This window comes from Drosophila santomea, unplaced genomic scaffold (assembly GCF_016746245.2).
Source record: "Drosophila santomea strain STO CAGO 1482 unplaced genomic scaffold, Prin_Dsan_1.1 Segkk69_quiver_pilon_scaf, whole genome shotgun sequence".
Lineage (NCBI taxonomy): Eukaryota > Metazoa > Arthropoda > Insecta > Diptera > Drosophilidae > Drosophila > Drosophila santomea.
Genome location: NW_025319001.1, coordinates 54,236 through 70,873, shown reverse-complemented (window position 1 = coordinate 70,873; position 16,638 = coordinate 54,236). Strand labels below are relative to the sequence as shown.

The window sequence follows — 16,638 nt, the reverse complement described above, 5'->3', positions numbered from 1 at the left end:
AACTGTATTACTAACTGTATCACTAACTGTCTCACTAACTGTATTACTAACTGTATCACTAACTGTCTCACTAACTGTATTACTAACTGTATCACTAACTGTCTCACTAACTGTATTACTAACTGTATCATTGTCTAAGGTACTAACTGTTTCCTCATTTAATGAGTTAACCGTAATCCTTCCCAAAGTATCTGGATCCAGTTTAAGCTGGCAAGCTTCCATAAAATTTCGTCCAAGGATTACATTATGACTCATAGACCCGTCTGGAACTACGTATAAATCAAAATAACATTTTATTCTTTCTTTTGTAATGTAACATAAGGTTTTTCCGAGTATTATTAGTTGGCTTTTATTTAGCCCGAAATAGTTTTCAGCAGCAGACTCTAAATTGACTTCACTGGATATACTGCTTAGTTTTGCAAATGATATTGGGCTCCCGGTGTCTATGAGGCATTCTGTAGTTAGTGGGGTTTTATAGCTACTGTGAAAAAAAATCTTAACCTGCCTTACATAATTGTTGATATTGGCGCTCTTGCGCTCCGGGCATTGTCCGACGAAGTGTCCGAACGCTCCACAAGCGTAGCAGGATCCGGGCTCTCTCTTCGGCTTCAGGCACTCCTTGGCGAAGTGTCCTTTTGAGTTGCAGTTGGCGCAACGCAGATCCTTCTTAGCTGGGCCTCCTTCATAGAAGCGTTTTGGCGAACTATTATCCGGCTTGTGCTTTGGCAGACGTACTTCCGAGAAGGCTCTCAAAACCTGCATCGGTTCGGAAAAGCACTGTATGCGGGCCTGATTGCGTAGCGCTGGTGCCGGAATTCCTTCGATAATGTTTTCCAGGAGTTCCTCCAGATCGATGTTGATATCGTTGGCCAGCATCATCTTGTCCTCGAAATAAGCCGCAAATTTCTCCTCTGAACGCCATTCGCGCTTTTGGAATGCGCTCCTCAATTCTCCTTTGGACATTTTGACCCCAAATGACACAATTAACTGCTTACACAGCTGATCGGTTGACTCCAGAATTCGCGTGGTGTTTGCGTGCAGCCAACGTTGTGCACTCCCTTTCAGCTTGGCAATTAGAAGCATATGCAAGCAGCCGTCGTCCAAATTGTAGATCTTGCCGATGTTCTGGAACTGTGTGACCCAATTACGCACACACACGCTGCCGTCGTACTCCATGGTGACCTCTTTTGCCAAGGCAAGCGCTGCTGCTGGCGATTCCAAGAGTTTGTTTACATTTGTACTCTGGCGTTGATCATCACTGCTAGCGGTCTCCTTTCCAACACTGGTATCTCCCCCGATCATGTTATCGGCAGTGATGGTCACTTTGGTGCTGTTAGCTTTAACATTGGTGCTGTTAGCGCACATGTTAACATTGCCATCATTTTCAATGTTATTTTCGATGACGTCATGGGCTTGCCCAGCATGAACGGACTTGTTCTTGTTCGCCTCGTCGATTTCTGTGTAAATGCTCTGCAACACGGCCATGTTTGCATCTATTTCGTCACGAATTTTCTGCAGGGTGGCTTTTTCGGCATCCACTAGCGATAACTGCTCCAAATCCAGACTTTCTAGGGTCTCTGACGCCGCCGATTGCGCGTCTAACGGGGTCGCTGGTGTGTCTCCCTCTTGCAGCTCTCGTTGTGCTAGCTGCGATGCAGCTCCATCCGTTGCTTCCGTTGCTGATCCGTTGTTTGACGGCGGATCGCCACGTTTTTCCGGAGAAATGGCTTGGAGACGCCCTATCAACTCCGCTTTAGTGCCGGAAGTTTGGCGTCCAAGGGCTCCCAACCATTTTTTTAGTTGTTGCACCGAGAATTGATTTAATATGGTGTCAGGCATAGTGAGTAATGACCACTTCTGATGTTGTAAACGCTCGAACTACCTCCGGTGCGACGATTTGCTTAGTTCAGTTCTTCTTTATTAGCGACTTTATTCTTCAAGAACCAGCGACCGAATGCCGCGCTTTGCTTCTTCGTTTTTCTTATGCTCTCTCATGCGTGAGAGCTAGGTGTATGTACATTGTTATCTCTTAAAGCTAACTTATAAGTAAGAGCGGGACAACAGTATTGTCCTTACTTATAACGGGGATATGATCGCATACTTCTCTCTGCCACCATGGGCTTCATACGTTAACCTAAACTACTACATGATACATACATGGTACTGTGGGCCTAAAGGGTATCTATCCTACTACAATATGGGACTTATAAGGATGCCACCAGTTTGAGTTTTAATTGGAGTGTGACACAGGTTACCATTTTTATATTTCCTGTTTCCTTTTCAGGTTGGATCTAGAATTGTGGGTGAATAAACTACACTCTACCCCGGATAAAACTCATTCTTATCTATTTTCTTACTAGGGTCGAAGCTCTTACCAAACAGACATTAGAAGGTAATTTTATGTTTCTAACTAGCCATGTCAACACTTTATTTAAAGGTGTTGCTAGCGATTGGTATTGGCATTACCACCAAAGTGTACCCCAGAAATTCAGCATGAGCTTTTTTATATAAGGAGATCAGTAGCATTATTCGCAAAGGGAAACGTTCATGCTTACTGTCAAGCCAGGATTGCGAAAACCTCTTCCTGCTCCTGATAGGTTTGTGCAGGAGGCAATTCTTGAAACCGAAGTGGAGTCGGATTCAGACACAGTTGAAATTTCCGCAATTAACTTATCCTCCTGGAATTGTAGCAAAATCGGACACAGATATCAGGATTGCTTACCCGAACGTCGTGTGTTCTGCTATGGGCGTGGCAAAACAGACACCTACCTTCCTTCATGCCCTCATTGTCGCTCAAAAACTACCGAGGCCGTGCACCTTTGAAAGGGGCACACAAACAAGTGGTGACGAAAGCCGCCAATACGGAGTAACCAATAGCTGCTCTGTACCTTCTCTCCCTGATTTGTCTCAACAACCAGACTATCCTTTAACCGAATTAGGTACACCCGGCGAATCTCTCAATAAACATCAGAGACAGCCTTCGCGATCTGCACAGCGTATTAAAGATTTTTTTGATCAGATAAAAATCGAAAAACGGTTTTTGTTATCAGCAATTATTGCCTCTGATGTACGACCATACGCAACGTAAAAATTCTTGGCCGATCAGTATCTGGATTAATGGATACTGGTGCCTCTTTTAGTTATATAGGTGGAAAACTAGACGATGGAAAATCCCAAAACACCGTGGGCAAGATTCGCACAGAAATTCAGTACAACAATATGACCAAGGATATTACTTTTTACATCGTACCTTCGTTAAAGCAATCACTTTATTTAGGGTTCGATTTTTGGACAGAATATCAGCTATTACCATATGCTAAAATGAAACCTAGTCCAGAAAGTAATCTCTCAGCAGTAGATCTAGACGATGTTCGTTTTCTGACTGAAGAACAAAAACAGCAACTTGACGCCGTAGTTTAATGCTTTCCTTCTTTGCCGAAAAGGGTATAGGGAAAACGACCATGCTTTTCCACTCCATTGACGTTGGCGATTCCGTACCTATCAAGCAGCGACATTATCCTGTGTCCCCAGCTATCGAAAAAATTATGTATGATGAACTGGATCGCATGCTTGCTTTAGAGGTTATTGAAGAGTATACCACATGGCCAGATCGACTCGGGTATTGATCCTGATCAAGAATATATATACTTTATATGGTCGGAAACGCTTCCTTCTGCCTGTTACATACTTTTCAACGAATCTAGTATACCCTTTTACTCTACGAGAAACGGGTATACACTCAGAAAACTGAAGAACGAATAATTTGAGAACGAACGTTCTTAAAAATGTACTGTGTCGTACTTAAAATTTTTAAGACAACCGTTCTTGGAATAAGTACTAGTTGTACTCGAATTACACATTTCAAAAGCGATATTATTGATACTCATGGAAAACAAAGGTTTATCTTTTCTCATTTATGTATATTCCTTGATCATTTTATGCGGCCAATTTTAAAAGAATATACACAAAAAATATAAGAAGTTTAAACTAAAATTTATGCGATCGAAAAATCTCCAGCCATTCGACTTCTTACACTTGTTTATATCGATTACATACATTTCTGTGTTGTTGAAGAAACATATGTTTTTTCGATAATCGATTGCAACACGGCGCTCATTTAGTGTCAAAAAGTTCCTGGAGTAACAAGTACAAAGTGAATTAAGTGAAATAATTGAAGAATAATGTGAAAATGGGCACGGTGTGCAGGGTAAGTAGAAATCTTTAAATAAAGTATGTAATATACATACATAAAAAGTCGGTGGCCTATGCACGTGTTTGCATGCACGCATATGTATATGCGTATGCATGTATGTGTATAAAACTTTTGTGTTGCCAAATGTTACTTCTAAAAGAAATAAATCTATAAATTAATGTGTAATATTTACAGTTAAAAATTGACTTCTGGGAAATACGCCCAGAGAATGAGCATGCATTGGTTTTTAAATAGGACGACCTGAAGCGCAGTGTTTCCTTTTTACGATAGGAAGATTAAAAACCATCTCAGCAGGCAACAGCTTACCGAAGCACAGCCGGCAATAAATGAAGGTAATATAACTAATAACAAAATTTCTATTTACTTATTAATATATTTGGCTTTCTTCGTTTTTGATAGATACCCAGGACTCTATTTATTATTTTGCTTGACACCGCGTTTCGTTAAATATGTTTAGCTGTAAGAACTTTAAGAAAAGTGTAACAATTTAATTTTTAAGAAAAAAATTATGGAAGTTTTTATGTATACATTTACTATATATAAAATAAGAATAACAAAACTATTAAAGTCGTGTAAATAAACAATAAATATGATTCGTTCTTAAAACAAAAGTGTTTGCTCTGAAAATAAAAATACTCATACTTCAGTTTTAAATTTGTACAATTTAAACCGTGAATTTATAATGCACATATTAAAATTTGACGAGTTTGGGTTAAGTATTTTTAATATTTATTTTAAGTATTTCCCATACTTAAAGCAGTACATTTATTGTACTTGGATCCAGAACGTTCGTTCTCAAATTCATAATTTCGGTCTCAAATTATTCGTTCTTGAATTAAAATTTTGTCCTTGAATCAAAAAAATTCGAGTTTACCGTACTTTCGATGCGGTTCGTTCTTGATTTGATATCGAAAAGCGTTAATTTTTCCCTGAGTGTACAAATCGATTTCTGGACCACAGTTCACTGCGAGTATTCTTACTCGAACCAATTCCCCCAAAAATAAGAGGGAAAGAGGGATACTTGGCCGCCGTATGCGAACACAATGCCCGAGAACCGGCGGTACGGTCTGGTGATAACAAACCAGAGTTCGGACTCGGACGGTGTGGACACCGTTGCCCTAATTGTGAACGCCAACCGACGCCGATGCGTAGGTTAAACTTCTTATTTTCCTTTATTCCACTCGTCTAACCAAGAACTCGCCACAGAATGCCGCGCTTTTCTTCTTCGCCTTTTACTTATGCTCTCCTATATCTCTATGTATGCGTGAACGGAATCTGTACATTTTTATCCCTTAATGCTAAATTATGAGTAAGTCCAATATATAGTTCTTACTTATAACCGGGATTGTACATACATACATAATACTGTGGGCCTTACGAGTATCTATCCGCAGACGTTCGACTCCAGCATGCTAGTGGTCTGCGAGGATGAGGAAACCGCCCAATGGGTCATCTCAGCCGTCTATGGTATGTGCCCGCCGCACTCCTGCCAGCCCTTAATCGAGTTCTTCGGCCTCCTGAGGACGTGAGGAGTCGCAGAACCCGGGCCTAAACACCGACAAGTGGGCCGTGGTCAATCGCTCCACCCTAGACTGCAATGATGTGGAGCGGCAGGTCCCTCAGTTCTGCGACAACATCGTGATAGAGCTGTATGTCAATGAGGAAAGTAGGGAATTCATCGCCGAACGATGCTTTACACTACGTTACTGCTTCTGGCAACTTCGATTCAGTAAAATTTTTAACTTTTAAACTTTTTATCAATCGCCGAACCTAATAAAAATATTACATAAATAACTGCCGACGAAATTCATCACACTAAAAACTTACCACTAGGTAAGCCGCTCAGCGCGGCGTATAGCGGTGGCTTAGGTTTTACCATCCTGCTGACTTCCTCTTCTCGCCTCCCAGGCTACTTAAAGACAATTTTTATATTGGATTGACAGCACCGATGACGCCTGGATTTGAAATGGCCGATCGAGCCGTTAGCTGCTTTCTCTGGGTCATCAATATCGGCTTGCGGTAATTTGAAGCTATAGTCAGAGAATAGACCGTGTCGTTCCAAGGCGTTTGTCGCCGATTGCTTGTGCAACCAGCAGGGAGTCTTTCCTTGGCCCTCTGTTGTCTCCTTGCCTTTCTGGGCTTGTATCCAGCCCTGTTCTCTGAATTGTTCTTGTGCGCAATGTATATGCATGCAGCATTTGTTGCAATGTCCAGGATGGAATAATGAGCGAGCATTATTGCATTATTGAAGAGTGAAAACGCGACCGCAAGGTCTATATTTCCGCATCCGGCCGATTTATTTCAAGAAAAATTGTTGGAGCCCAAAACCAATAGAGAACTTCTCCCGGGTCATTATTTCCCAATAATCTTGACAGGTTATACGTTTTCTTAACGTTTTTTGGTCTCGACAATACTTTTTCGGTTATTTCTTTTCATTAATTCTGCGCTTAAATCATACTGCCAATTTAGGCAAAAGAACGACAACGACGCAGCAGATCTGCTCAAGGGTCAATTCTAAATCCAAATGTGTTTTTTATAGAAAATCTTTAACAAGAACAAAATTTTGTTTGTAGTCACCAACATTTAATCGAAGTACTGCAAGGACGAGGGTAAGTTCTCCGCTTATATGGTTTAATTAAACAAATAATATAGCTTAACATTTAATTATATAGACTTATGACGACGAAATTTAGATTTAGTAACAACCGCTTTTGACAACTTTTCCACTTGACTCTCGACTCTACACTCGCTCCCATCCTATCGATAACTTGCTCTTGTCTAGGGTTACATTGTAATTAGGGCTGCAATGTAGAAGTATCGAAACATTTAATACCTATTTAGTACGTACAACCACTGAACTATGGTCCAGAATTAGATTTTTGGGCATAAAGTGGAAAAATTGAGTTACATGGTTTAAACTTCACACATTTTATTGTTATAGCATTGATAATTTGTAAAAAAATGCGACCACTCCCACGCTTGGCGCCCCTGCAAACTAATTAATAATAGATTTAGAATAAATACATATTATTTCCCGAATTTCGCAAAGTATCGCGAATTTTTGAATTTTCGCGAATTTTGATTTTTTTGTGGCGTTATGTTGGTACTCATGTCTGTCACTTATGCCGACAAGCTGGGCCATTTTGAATGTACACTTAATTGTTGACAGCTGATTTGCATGCATGTGTTTTGGATCGTCTTCGATTATTACCTATTCAAAAAAATGGGTCAAAGAACCTGTGTCCAATTTTGTGTAAAAAACAAAATTAAGTGGGCGGATGCATTCCGAATGTTGACTGTGGCGTCGTGGTGACGAATCGTGGGTTTATGGTTATGAAGTGGAAACCAAAGCTCAATCATCTCAATGGAAGCTGAGTTCGCAAGTTCAGAGTTGGGGATAAACAATTATTTTTCTTCCTCGATTGAGTAAATCTTGAATGACAGCGATATGCTTAAGCAGTAGAAGAAATGTTAATTATTCTGTTTCTATGGTACTGGAGAGGAGTTTAGATGGAATTATTGAAAGGGAGAAAGTATCGAGGTTGTCCTTCTGGAAAATACAGTGATTGAAGGTTGCGAGCCTGACTTTTGCGATGTTGTTGACAATTGCTTTGATAAAATTGATCCTTACGTCAGTAAGCCTTCTGATTTCGTTAAAGAAAATATGAATCTTTGCAACAGGTACCGTTATTAAGAAATTTCCAACTGCTCTCAGATGCGGAATTAAAACAGCGCGGGACTGGTTCTTTTGATATGAAATGCGAATTTAACCATTATCTTGTGTGTGCAAAACGGTTTGATAATACGCCTGTTTAACTAATATATGCAGGTTATCAGCCTGTTGGAATATTCACACGTTGGAGCCAAAAAAATAAGCTTACATTGATATTTCAAGGCCAGTTATTGCTGCTTTATACGTGGGTGAAGTAGATTTGGCAGGTATGCTAATGGAGCTCTACAAAATTTGCCACCGATCAATAAAGTGGTAAATGCAACACCAAATGCCTTAAATAAAAAACCCATATGTGCTGCAATAACAATAGAAACTGTTTTTTGGCATACCACACTTAAATTGTCATTATAAAGAAAAAGGTCTCATATTCTGTGAAGTATAAAAAACAATGCTTATACACTACTACTGCCAAACGTTGCTCACCAGCACCTTTCGGTAACGCCCAAGCTAATGGGCGTGGCATACTAACATTTTTTGGAAACGCTTGTATATTTTGTTTTTGAGCGTTGGGATCACGTTTGCTAGACATATTAAAGTGATTATGCTTTATTTCGTTATGCGCTGAATAGGCAAGAATATCTCTTAACAGGTCGTTACAAGATATATAATTATTAGATATCTTCCTTTTAAAATCGTAATCATTAATCCCGTTGATGATGTGTGTTGATATTGCTGAATCGGTTAACTCACCCTTTTTACCAATAGCTAGCATTTTATAGAAATAGTCTTGCGGTGATTCTCTGAGATCTCGACGAATTTTTGACATTTTAAGGTGAACGTCTGCGGAATTACTGAGACATGGAAAATCGTTGAGGAACTTTGACTTAAACTCTAGCCATGTTTGGAAGACTTCTTCAGTTGAGTCTATCCAATACCAAGCAGAACCTAGCATCTTTTGTTGAACTGCAAATATTAGATTTCGATCATCCCAACGATATGCGGTTTGAAGGGAGTCAATGCGTCTAATGAAGTGTTGCGAATCTAAGGACTTGATGGATGATGGGTTGAATTCCGGGAGAAGAGATACCATTTCACTTATATTTCCGTACGAACTATTAATGTTTTCAGATACCGTTGGGCCGCGGTTGTATAAGAAGTTTGGCGGAATCGGGGTATATGGATTTTCGTTATTTTTTGACGATGTTACGAATGTGTATTGTATGGATTTAAATCATAGTGTGGCTGTAAATATGTGCCGAACGGTGCCGCTGTTGCGTTACAGTGTCCCAAATGAGCGTGGGGAATCGGAGAATTAATTTGGCTGTGACGAATAAGTATACGCTTGCGAATTAACGTGGTTTTGCGGTGTCATAGAGAAATTAACAAGTTGCGGAAAGATCGAATGTTGGGGAAAGACAGCGACATTATCGTGTTGCTGTGACGTGATAACATTAACGTGCTGCCGAGACGCAGCAACATTATCGTGTTGCTGTGACGTAACGATATTGTACTGTTGCTGAGACGTAACAATATTATCGTGTTGCTGTGACGTGATAACATTAGCGTGTTGCGGAGACGTATCAACATTATCGTGTTGCTGTGACGTAGCAACCTTAGCTTGTGACGCAATCAATCGCGAAAGGATTTGTTGAGACGTGTTAGGCATACACTACACTCTATTATTTCGTTTGCGTTTTGACCGTTTTCGATTGGAGAGGAGATACTGCTCGGATGAAAAGATCTCTCTTGAAGTTCGCGCAATGGTTTCTCTAATTCGGCAATTTTTTTTGCATTGATTGGTTTCCTGCACTCGCGTACTCGTCGTCACTGTTATGGGCATTTAGTCTCTTCAATAAGTCTTCACGATTTCCTGACGTTGAGAGTCCTGCTTCTCTGCATTTATGTTGCAGGTCTTCTTGCATACGTAATCTTTCTTCGGAGGCATGTTTGTTGCTTCGTTTCTTTGCTTTTTTTATACTCTCATTTTTCGCACGTTTTCACTTATTGCGCACTATCTTATCCCACATAAACACCAAGAAATATGATTCGCGATGCCTATGTGTGTAAGCTTTCAGTTTTGTCAGGAATTAAGCGAGTGGGTAGCGCGACTAACTATGTGAAAGAATCGAAACGTTATAGTGTTAGGTATACTTTAATTAATTAATCAAATAAGTTTTGATCGATGTTAATGTTTTTGCCGCTCGTTGCAATCACGTCCGCTTCTATTGCTGGTTCTCTCTCGACTCTCTCATGGCATTCCCTTCTTATATTTTCCAACACCGAATGTGTACATATTGTAAACGCTCGAACTACCTCCGGTGCGACGATTTGCTTAGTTCAGTTCTTCTTTATTAGCGACTTTATTCTTCAAGAACCAGCGACCGAATGCCGCGCTTTGCTTCTTCGTTTTTCTTATGCTCTCTCATGCGTGAGAGCTAGGTGTATGTACATTGTTATCTCTTAAAGCTAACTTATAAGTAAGAGCGGGACAACAGTATTGTCCTTACTTATAACGGGGATATGATCGCATACTTCTCTCTGCCACCATGGGCTTCATACGTTAACCTAAACTACTACATGATACATACATGGTACTGTGGGCCTAAAGGGTATCTATCCTACTACAACTCGGCCGTCCTGACTAGCTGATCCCCTGATCATGGTTTACATTTTATACCCGTTACTCGTAGAGTAAAAGGGTATACTAGATTCGTTGAAAAGTATGTAACAGGCAGAAGGAAGCGTTTCCGACCATATAAAGTATATATATTCTTGATCAGGATCAATAGCCGAGTCGATTTGGCCATGTCCGTCTGTCCGTCCGTCTGTCCGTCTGTCCGTCTGTCCGTCTGTCTGTCCGTATGAACGTCGAGATCTCAGGAACTACAAAAGCTAGAAAGTTGAGATTAAGCATACAGACTCCAGGGACATAGATGCAGCGCAAGTTTGTCGAATCATGCTGCCACGCCCACTCTAACGCCCACAAACCGCCCAAAACTGCCACGCCCACACTTTTGAAAAATGTTTTGATATTTTTTCATTTTTGTATTGGTGTTGTAAATTTCTATCGATTTGTCAAAAAAATTTTGCCACGCCCACTCTAACGCCCACAAACCGCCCAAAGCTGCCACGCCCACACTTTTGAAAAATGTTTTGATATTTTTTCATTTTTGTATTAGTCTTCCAAATTTCTATCGATTTGCCAAAGAACTTTTTGCCACGCCCACTCTAACGCCCACAAACCGCCCAAAGCTGCCACGCCCACACTTTTGAAAAATGTTTAGATATTTTTTCATTTTTGTATTAGTCGTCTAAATTTCTATCGATTTGCCAAAAAACTTTTTGCCACGCCCACTCTAACGCCCACAAACCTGCACTTCTACTAGCTGAGTAACGGGTATCAGATAGTCGGGGAACTCGACTATAGCGTTCTCTCTTGTTTTTGTTTGTAGTTATATATATAATGATTTTGTATCTTAAATATTTATGTAATTGCACGTACTATATATGTTTGTTGACCTTGTTAACAGTGTTTAATTGTGTGTTCGTTTATTTTTCTTATTGCCTATCCAATGTTTAATGTTTTGAATGCTCCAGACACCTTGGTACGGGTTACGGGATACCTGGAAACCTTCTACGTCTTTTAATAAGAATCTGTCATTTCTCAATATTTTGGAAATCATATATGGACCTTTACATTTTGGAATCAATTTTCTAGAAATACCTGCTGTGCTGTCGAAATTTTTTACCATTACATAATCTCCTATTTTGTATTCAGAAGGTTTTCTGGCGGACTTGTCATATTGTGTTTTGTTATACTCTTGAGCTTTTCCTTGATTATTTTCTGCTTCGCTCCTAATCTTCTCTAAATCCCTATCTTCTGGAGTGTTATCTAATTCTTCTAGTTTTTCTTTCAATTCGTCTACTATTTTTCCTCTCTGCTCTAAACCAAAAAGAACTTTGCTTGGAGTTTGCTTGATACTGCGGTGTTGTGTATTATTTAGAACGTGCTCCACCTTATCTATTACTGTATCCCAATATATACCTTTCTCTGGTTCTACCAGTTTCGCTATCATTGGACCTAAACTTCTGTTGACTCTTTCAACCTGTCCGTTCGCCTGTGGTGATCCAGTCGCAATCTTCATATGCTTAACATCAAACTCTAACATAAAATCATCAAACTCCTTGGATGTAAAACAACTTCCCCTGTCTGAAATAATGCATCTAGGCTTGCTGTATGCTCTAAAATAGTCTTTTAAAGCTGTTATGACTTCTCTTGTATTGGTGGTCTTTGTAGTGTATAAACGTACGAACTTAGTAAAACCGTCGATGACAACAAAAATATGTTTTTTGGATCTACCCGAGTCGACTGGGCCGTAATGATCGATATGTATTAGTTCAAACGGTTGACTACCTTTTGGAATGCAGTGCAGAAATCCCTCCTTACCCGTCTTAGGGGAGAACGCAACACATTTTAAACAATTTTCTATATGGCTTAAACATTTGTCTTTGGCATTGGGAAACCAATAAGATTTCAAAATTATATCTAACATTTTGTCTCTACCTATGTGTCCGATCTCATTGTGATATTTAAATAGAATATGATCTTCCATGTCTGTGGGAACATAAAATAATAGTCTGCCGTCGTTACATTTTCTATAAATTATTCCGTTTCTCATTTCGTATAACTTATGTTCATTTTCCTCTAACAGTTTTCTAATTTCTTGAATTTTTTGATCTTTGGCTTGGCAAATTACTAAATTGTCTTCAAACGTATTCGATTCTACTATCATGATATTCGTACATCTACTAAGAGCATCTACATGCTGCATCCTTTTACCTTCTCTATGTATAAGTTCATAGTCGTAGTTCTGGAGCTCTAACGCCCATCTAGCTATTCGTGGATTAAGTTCAATCTTATTCAGTGTTAAAGTAAGTGAATTACAATCAGTAATGATTTTAAAGCGTTTTCCATACAAGTATATTCTAAATCGTCTCAGTGCGTGAATAATTGCCATCGTCTCCAGTTCGAAACTGTGATATTTTGCCTCAGCGACTGTTGTACGTTTTGAGAAATAAAATATGGGGTGCAATTTTTCATCCTCTTTCTTTTGACATAATACGGCACCGAAGCCAAGAGCGCTTGCATCACAGTGCAGCTCTATCTCGTCTTTGAAATTATAAATGGCTAAAACCGGCGCCTGCACTAACTTTTCCTTGAGCGTAGAAAAACAGCTCATTTCTTTTTCTCCAAATTTAAATTTCTCGTCTTTTCTCAAGAGGTCGTATAACGGTTTCGCTAATGTTGAAAAATCTTTTATGAATCTACGAAAGTATGAACATAAACCTAGGAAACTTTGAACGGATTGCATCTTGTCTGGAATTGGAAAATGTTGTATGGCATCTATACCTTTATCATCTGCCCTAATGCCTTCGCCGTTTATAATGAATCCTAAATACTTAATATTTGTTTGAAGAAACTCACATTTATCCATTCTTAATTCTAATTTATTTTGAGCTAATCTGAGAAACACTTCCTTTAAGGTTCTTAAGTGTTCCTCCGTGTCCTTGCTGGCGATCATGATGTCGTCCATGTATACAATTACTTTGTTGTCCCTAATGAGATCCTCGAAAATTTTGTTTACAAATCTTTGAAACACTGCCGATGCAGTTTTTAGCCCCATTGGCATCCTGAGAAACTCGAATTGACCTAACGGTGTAACAAATGAGGTGTATTTAACCGAATCCTTATTAACAAATACATGAAAATAACCGTTTTTTAAATCAAGTTTCGAAAAAATTTTCTTGTTAACTAGTTTGTCTAAGAGGTCATCGATAAGCGGTATCGGGTAATTGTCCTTGATTAATATCTTGTTTAGTTTTCTAAAGTCTATGCATAGTCGTATGTCTCCCGTTTTCTTTTTAACTAAAACTATTGGCGAAGCATATTCGGATTCACTAGGTCGTATAATCCCTTCTTTCATATATTCATCTAACAATTTTTGTAATTTCTCCTTTTCTGAGTAGGCAAGTCTTCTTGGTGAGCAGCTAAATGGTTTTGACGTTTCTAAACATAGTTTTATTTCACATCTGACTAGAGGTTCGGTAGGCTTTCTAACATTTAAGTAGTTGCTTTTGATAATCTCTTTCAATTGACAGTTTAAGGCTCGGTCATTTTCTGCGCCGCATATGTAATTCATTTGCTCATCCTCTTGGTAATCAATGCTAAAAATTTCTCTAACTGCTTTTTCATAACTGGGCCTAACTGTATTATAAAATTTCTGACTAAGTGCGGAATCCGTTGTAACGCTGCCTAAAGGAATAACTGTTTCGTTCAGTGTTTTAATAACTGCAGGGTTAACTGTTTTACTACTCGTTTCGATATCTGCTATACTAACTGTTCCATAATCTGTTTCACTAACTGTTTTACTAACTGTTTCACTAACTGTATTACTAACTGTATCACTAACTGTATCACTAACTGTCTCACTAACTGTATTACTAACTGTATCACTAACTGTCTCACTAACTGTATTACTAACTGTATCACTAACTGTCTCACTAACTGTATTACTAACTGTATCACTAACTGTCTCACTAACTGTATTACTAACTGTATCATTGTCTAAGGTACTAACTGTTTCCTCATTTAATGAGTTAACCGTAATCCTTCCCAAAGTATCTGGATCCAGTTTAAGCTGGCAAGCTTCCATAAAATTTCGTCCAAGGATTACATTATGACTCATAGACCCGTCTGGAACTACGTATAAATCAAAATAACATTTTATTCTTTCTTTTGTAATGTAACATAAGGTTTTTCCGAGTATTATTAGTTGGCTTTTATTTAGCCCGAAATAGTTTTCAGCAGCAGACTCTAAATTGACTTCACTGGATATACTGCTTAGTTTTGCAAATGATATTGGGCTCCCGGTGTCTATGAGGCATTCTGTAGTTAGTGGGGTTTTATAGCTACTGTGAAAAAAAATCTTAACCTGCCTTACATAATTGTTGATATTGGCGCTCTTGCGCTCCGGGCATTGTCCGACGAAGTGTCCGAACGCTCCACAAGCGTAGCAGGATCCGGGCTCTCTCTTCGGCTTCAGGCACTCCTTGGCGAAGTGTCCTTTTGAGTTGCAGTTGGCGCAACGCAGATCCTTCTTAGCTGGGCCTCCTTCATAGAAGCGTTTTGGCGAACTATTATCCGGCTTGTGCTTTGGCAGACGTACTTCCGAGAAGGCTCTCAAAACCTGCATCGGTTCGGAAAAGCACTGTATGCGGGCCTGATTGCGTAGCGCTGGTGCCGGAATTCCTTCGATAATGTTTTCCAGGAGTTCCTCCAGATCGATGTTGATATCGTTGGCCAGCATCATCTTGTCCTCGAAATAAGCCGCAAATTTCTCCTCTGAACGCCATTCGCGCTTTTGGAATGCGCTCCTCAATTCTCCTTTGGACATTTTGACCCCAAATGACACAATTAACTGCTTACACAGCTGATCGGTTGACTCCAGAATTCGCGTGGTGTTTGCGTGCAGCCAACGTTGTGCACTCCCTTTCAGCTTGGCAATTAGAAGCATATGCAAGCAGCCGTCGTCCAAATTGTAGATCTTGCCGATGTTCTGGAACTGTGTGACCCAATTACGCACACACACGCTGCCGTCGTACTCCATGGTGACCTCTTTTGCCAAGGCAAGCGCTGCTGCTGGCGATTCCAAGAGTTTGTTTACATTTGTACTCTGGCGTTGATCATCACTGCTAGCGGTCTCCTTTCCAACACTGGTATCTCCCCCGATCATGTTATCGGCAGTGATGGTCACTTTGGTGCTGTTAGCTTTGACATTGGTGCTGTTAGCGCACATGTTAACATTGCCATCATTTTCAATGTTATTTTCGATGACGTCATGGGCTTGCCCAGCATGAACGGACTTGTTCTTGTTCGCCTCGTCGATTTCTGTGTAAATGCTCTGCAACACGGCCATGTTTGCATCTATTTCGTCACGAATTTTCTGCAGGGTGGCTTTTTCGGCATCCACTAGCGATAACTGCTCCAAATCCAGACTTTCTAGGGTCTCTGACGCCGCCGATTGCGCGTCTAACGGGGTCGCTGGTGTGTCTCCCTCTTGCAGCTCTCGTTGTGCTAGCTGCGATGCAGCTCCATCCGTTGCTTCCGTTGCTGATCCGTTGTTTGACGGTGGATCGCCACGTTTTTCCGGAGAAATGGCTTGGAGACGCCCTATCAACTCCGCTTTAGTGCCGGAAGTTTGGCGTCCAAGGGCTCCCAACCATTTTTTTAGTTGTTGCACCGAGAATTGATTTAATATGGTGTCAGGCATAGTGAGTAATGACCACTTCTGATGTTGTAAACGCTCGAACTACCTCCGGTGCGACGATTTGCTTAGTTCAGTTCTTCTTTATTAGCGACTATGGTAATTGGCTAATATTATTGTGGAATTCAATTATATATTTAAATATTGTCAGACCAGCATGAAATAAATAGGCACTTTGATGTTTTATTTTCTGTGTCACTTTATTGTAAGAACTGCACACGCTCGCTTTCATAAATCGACTGACGACGCGTAGATCATGAGTACACACACAAAGCCACATACCACAAAGCTACAAAAGACAGAATGAAGATAAGCTACAATAAGCAATTCATCTTCTCTCTATCCTACTCTCTGCTATGCAGGAGTATATGTAAGCTATGTGACTTTTGCACACATACATACTTTCCAACACGCCACCTCAAAAGTTA

General features: G+C 39.9%; 2 protein-coding genes and 2 long non-coding RNA genes across 4 annotated transcripts; 1 reads left to right on the top strand and 3 right to left on the bottom strand.

The window, feature by feature from the left end:
• Positions 1-239: 239 nt before the first annotated feature.
• Positions 240-1,383, bottom strand: LOC120457638. Its single transcript, XM_039645133.1, has 2 exons — positions 511-1,383; positions 240-455 (listed from the first exon to the last, which is right to left on the bottom strand). The coding sequence occupies exons 1-2, from the start codon at positions 1,363-1,365 to the stop codon at positions 444-446; spliced, it is 867 nt and encodes a 288-aa protein (XP_039501067.1). The 5' UTR covers positions 1,366-1,383; the 3' UTR covers positions 240-443.
• Positions 1,384-3,962: 2,579 nt separating this feature from the next.
• LOC120457633 lies at positions 3,963-4,630 on the top strand. Its single transcript, XR_005617063.2, has 3 exons — positions 3,963-4,207; positions 4,388-4,545; positions 4,613-4,630. It is a non-coding gene; the product is annotated as an uncharacterized LOC120457633 (long non-coding RNA).
• A 736-nt stretch (positions 4,631-5,366) lies between these two features.
• Positions 5,367-5,635, bottom strand: LOC120457652. Its single transcript, XR_005617069.1, has 2 exons — positions 5,573-5,635; positions 5,367-5,511 (listed from the first exon to the last, which is right to left on the bottom strand). It is a non-coding gene; the product is annotated as an uncharacterized LOC120457652 (long non-coding RNA).
• Positions 5,636-14,616: 8,981 nt separating this feature from the next.
• LOC120457639 lies at positions 14,617-16,216 on the bottom strand. Its single transcript, XM_039645134.2, has 2 exons — positions 14,888-16,216; positions 14,617-14,832 (listed from the first exon to the last, which is right to left on the bottom strand). Exons 1-2 carry the CDS (start codon positions 16,214-16,216, stop codon positions 14,821-14,823), a joined length of 1,341 nt encoding a protein of 446 aa, XP_039501068.2. The 3' UTR covers positions 14,617-14,820.
• Positions 16,217-16,638: the final 422 nt, after the last annotated feature.

Excerpts from the sequence above, each read along its gene's own strand:
- LOC120457638 (XM_039645133.1), bottom strand. The coding sequence starts at position 1,365 with ATGTGCGCTAACAGCACCAATGTTAAAGCTAACAGCACCAAAGTGACC.
- LOC120457639 (XM_039645134.2), bottom strand. The coding sequence starts at position 16,216 with ATGCCTGACACCATATTAAATCAATTCTCGGTGCAACAACTAAAAAAA.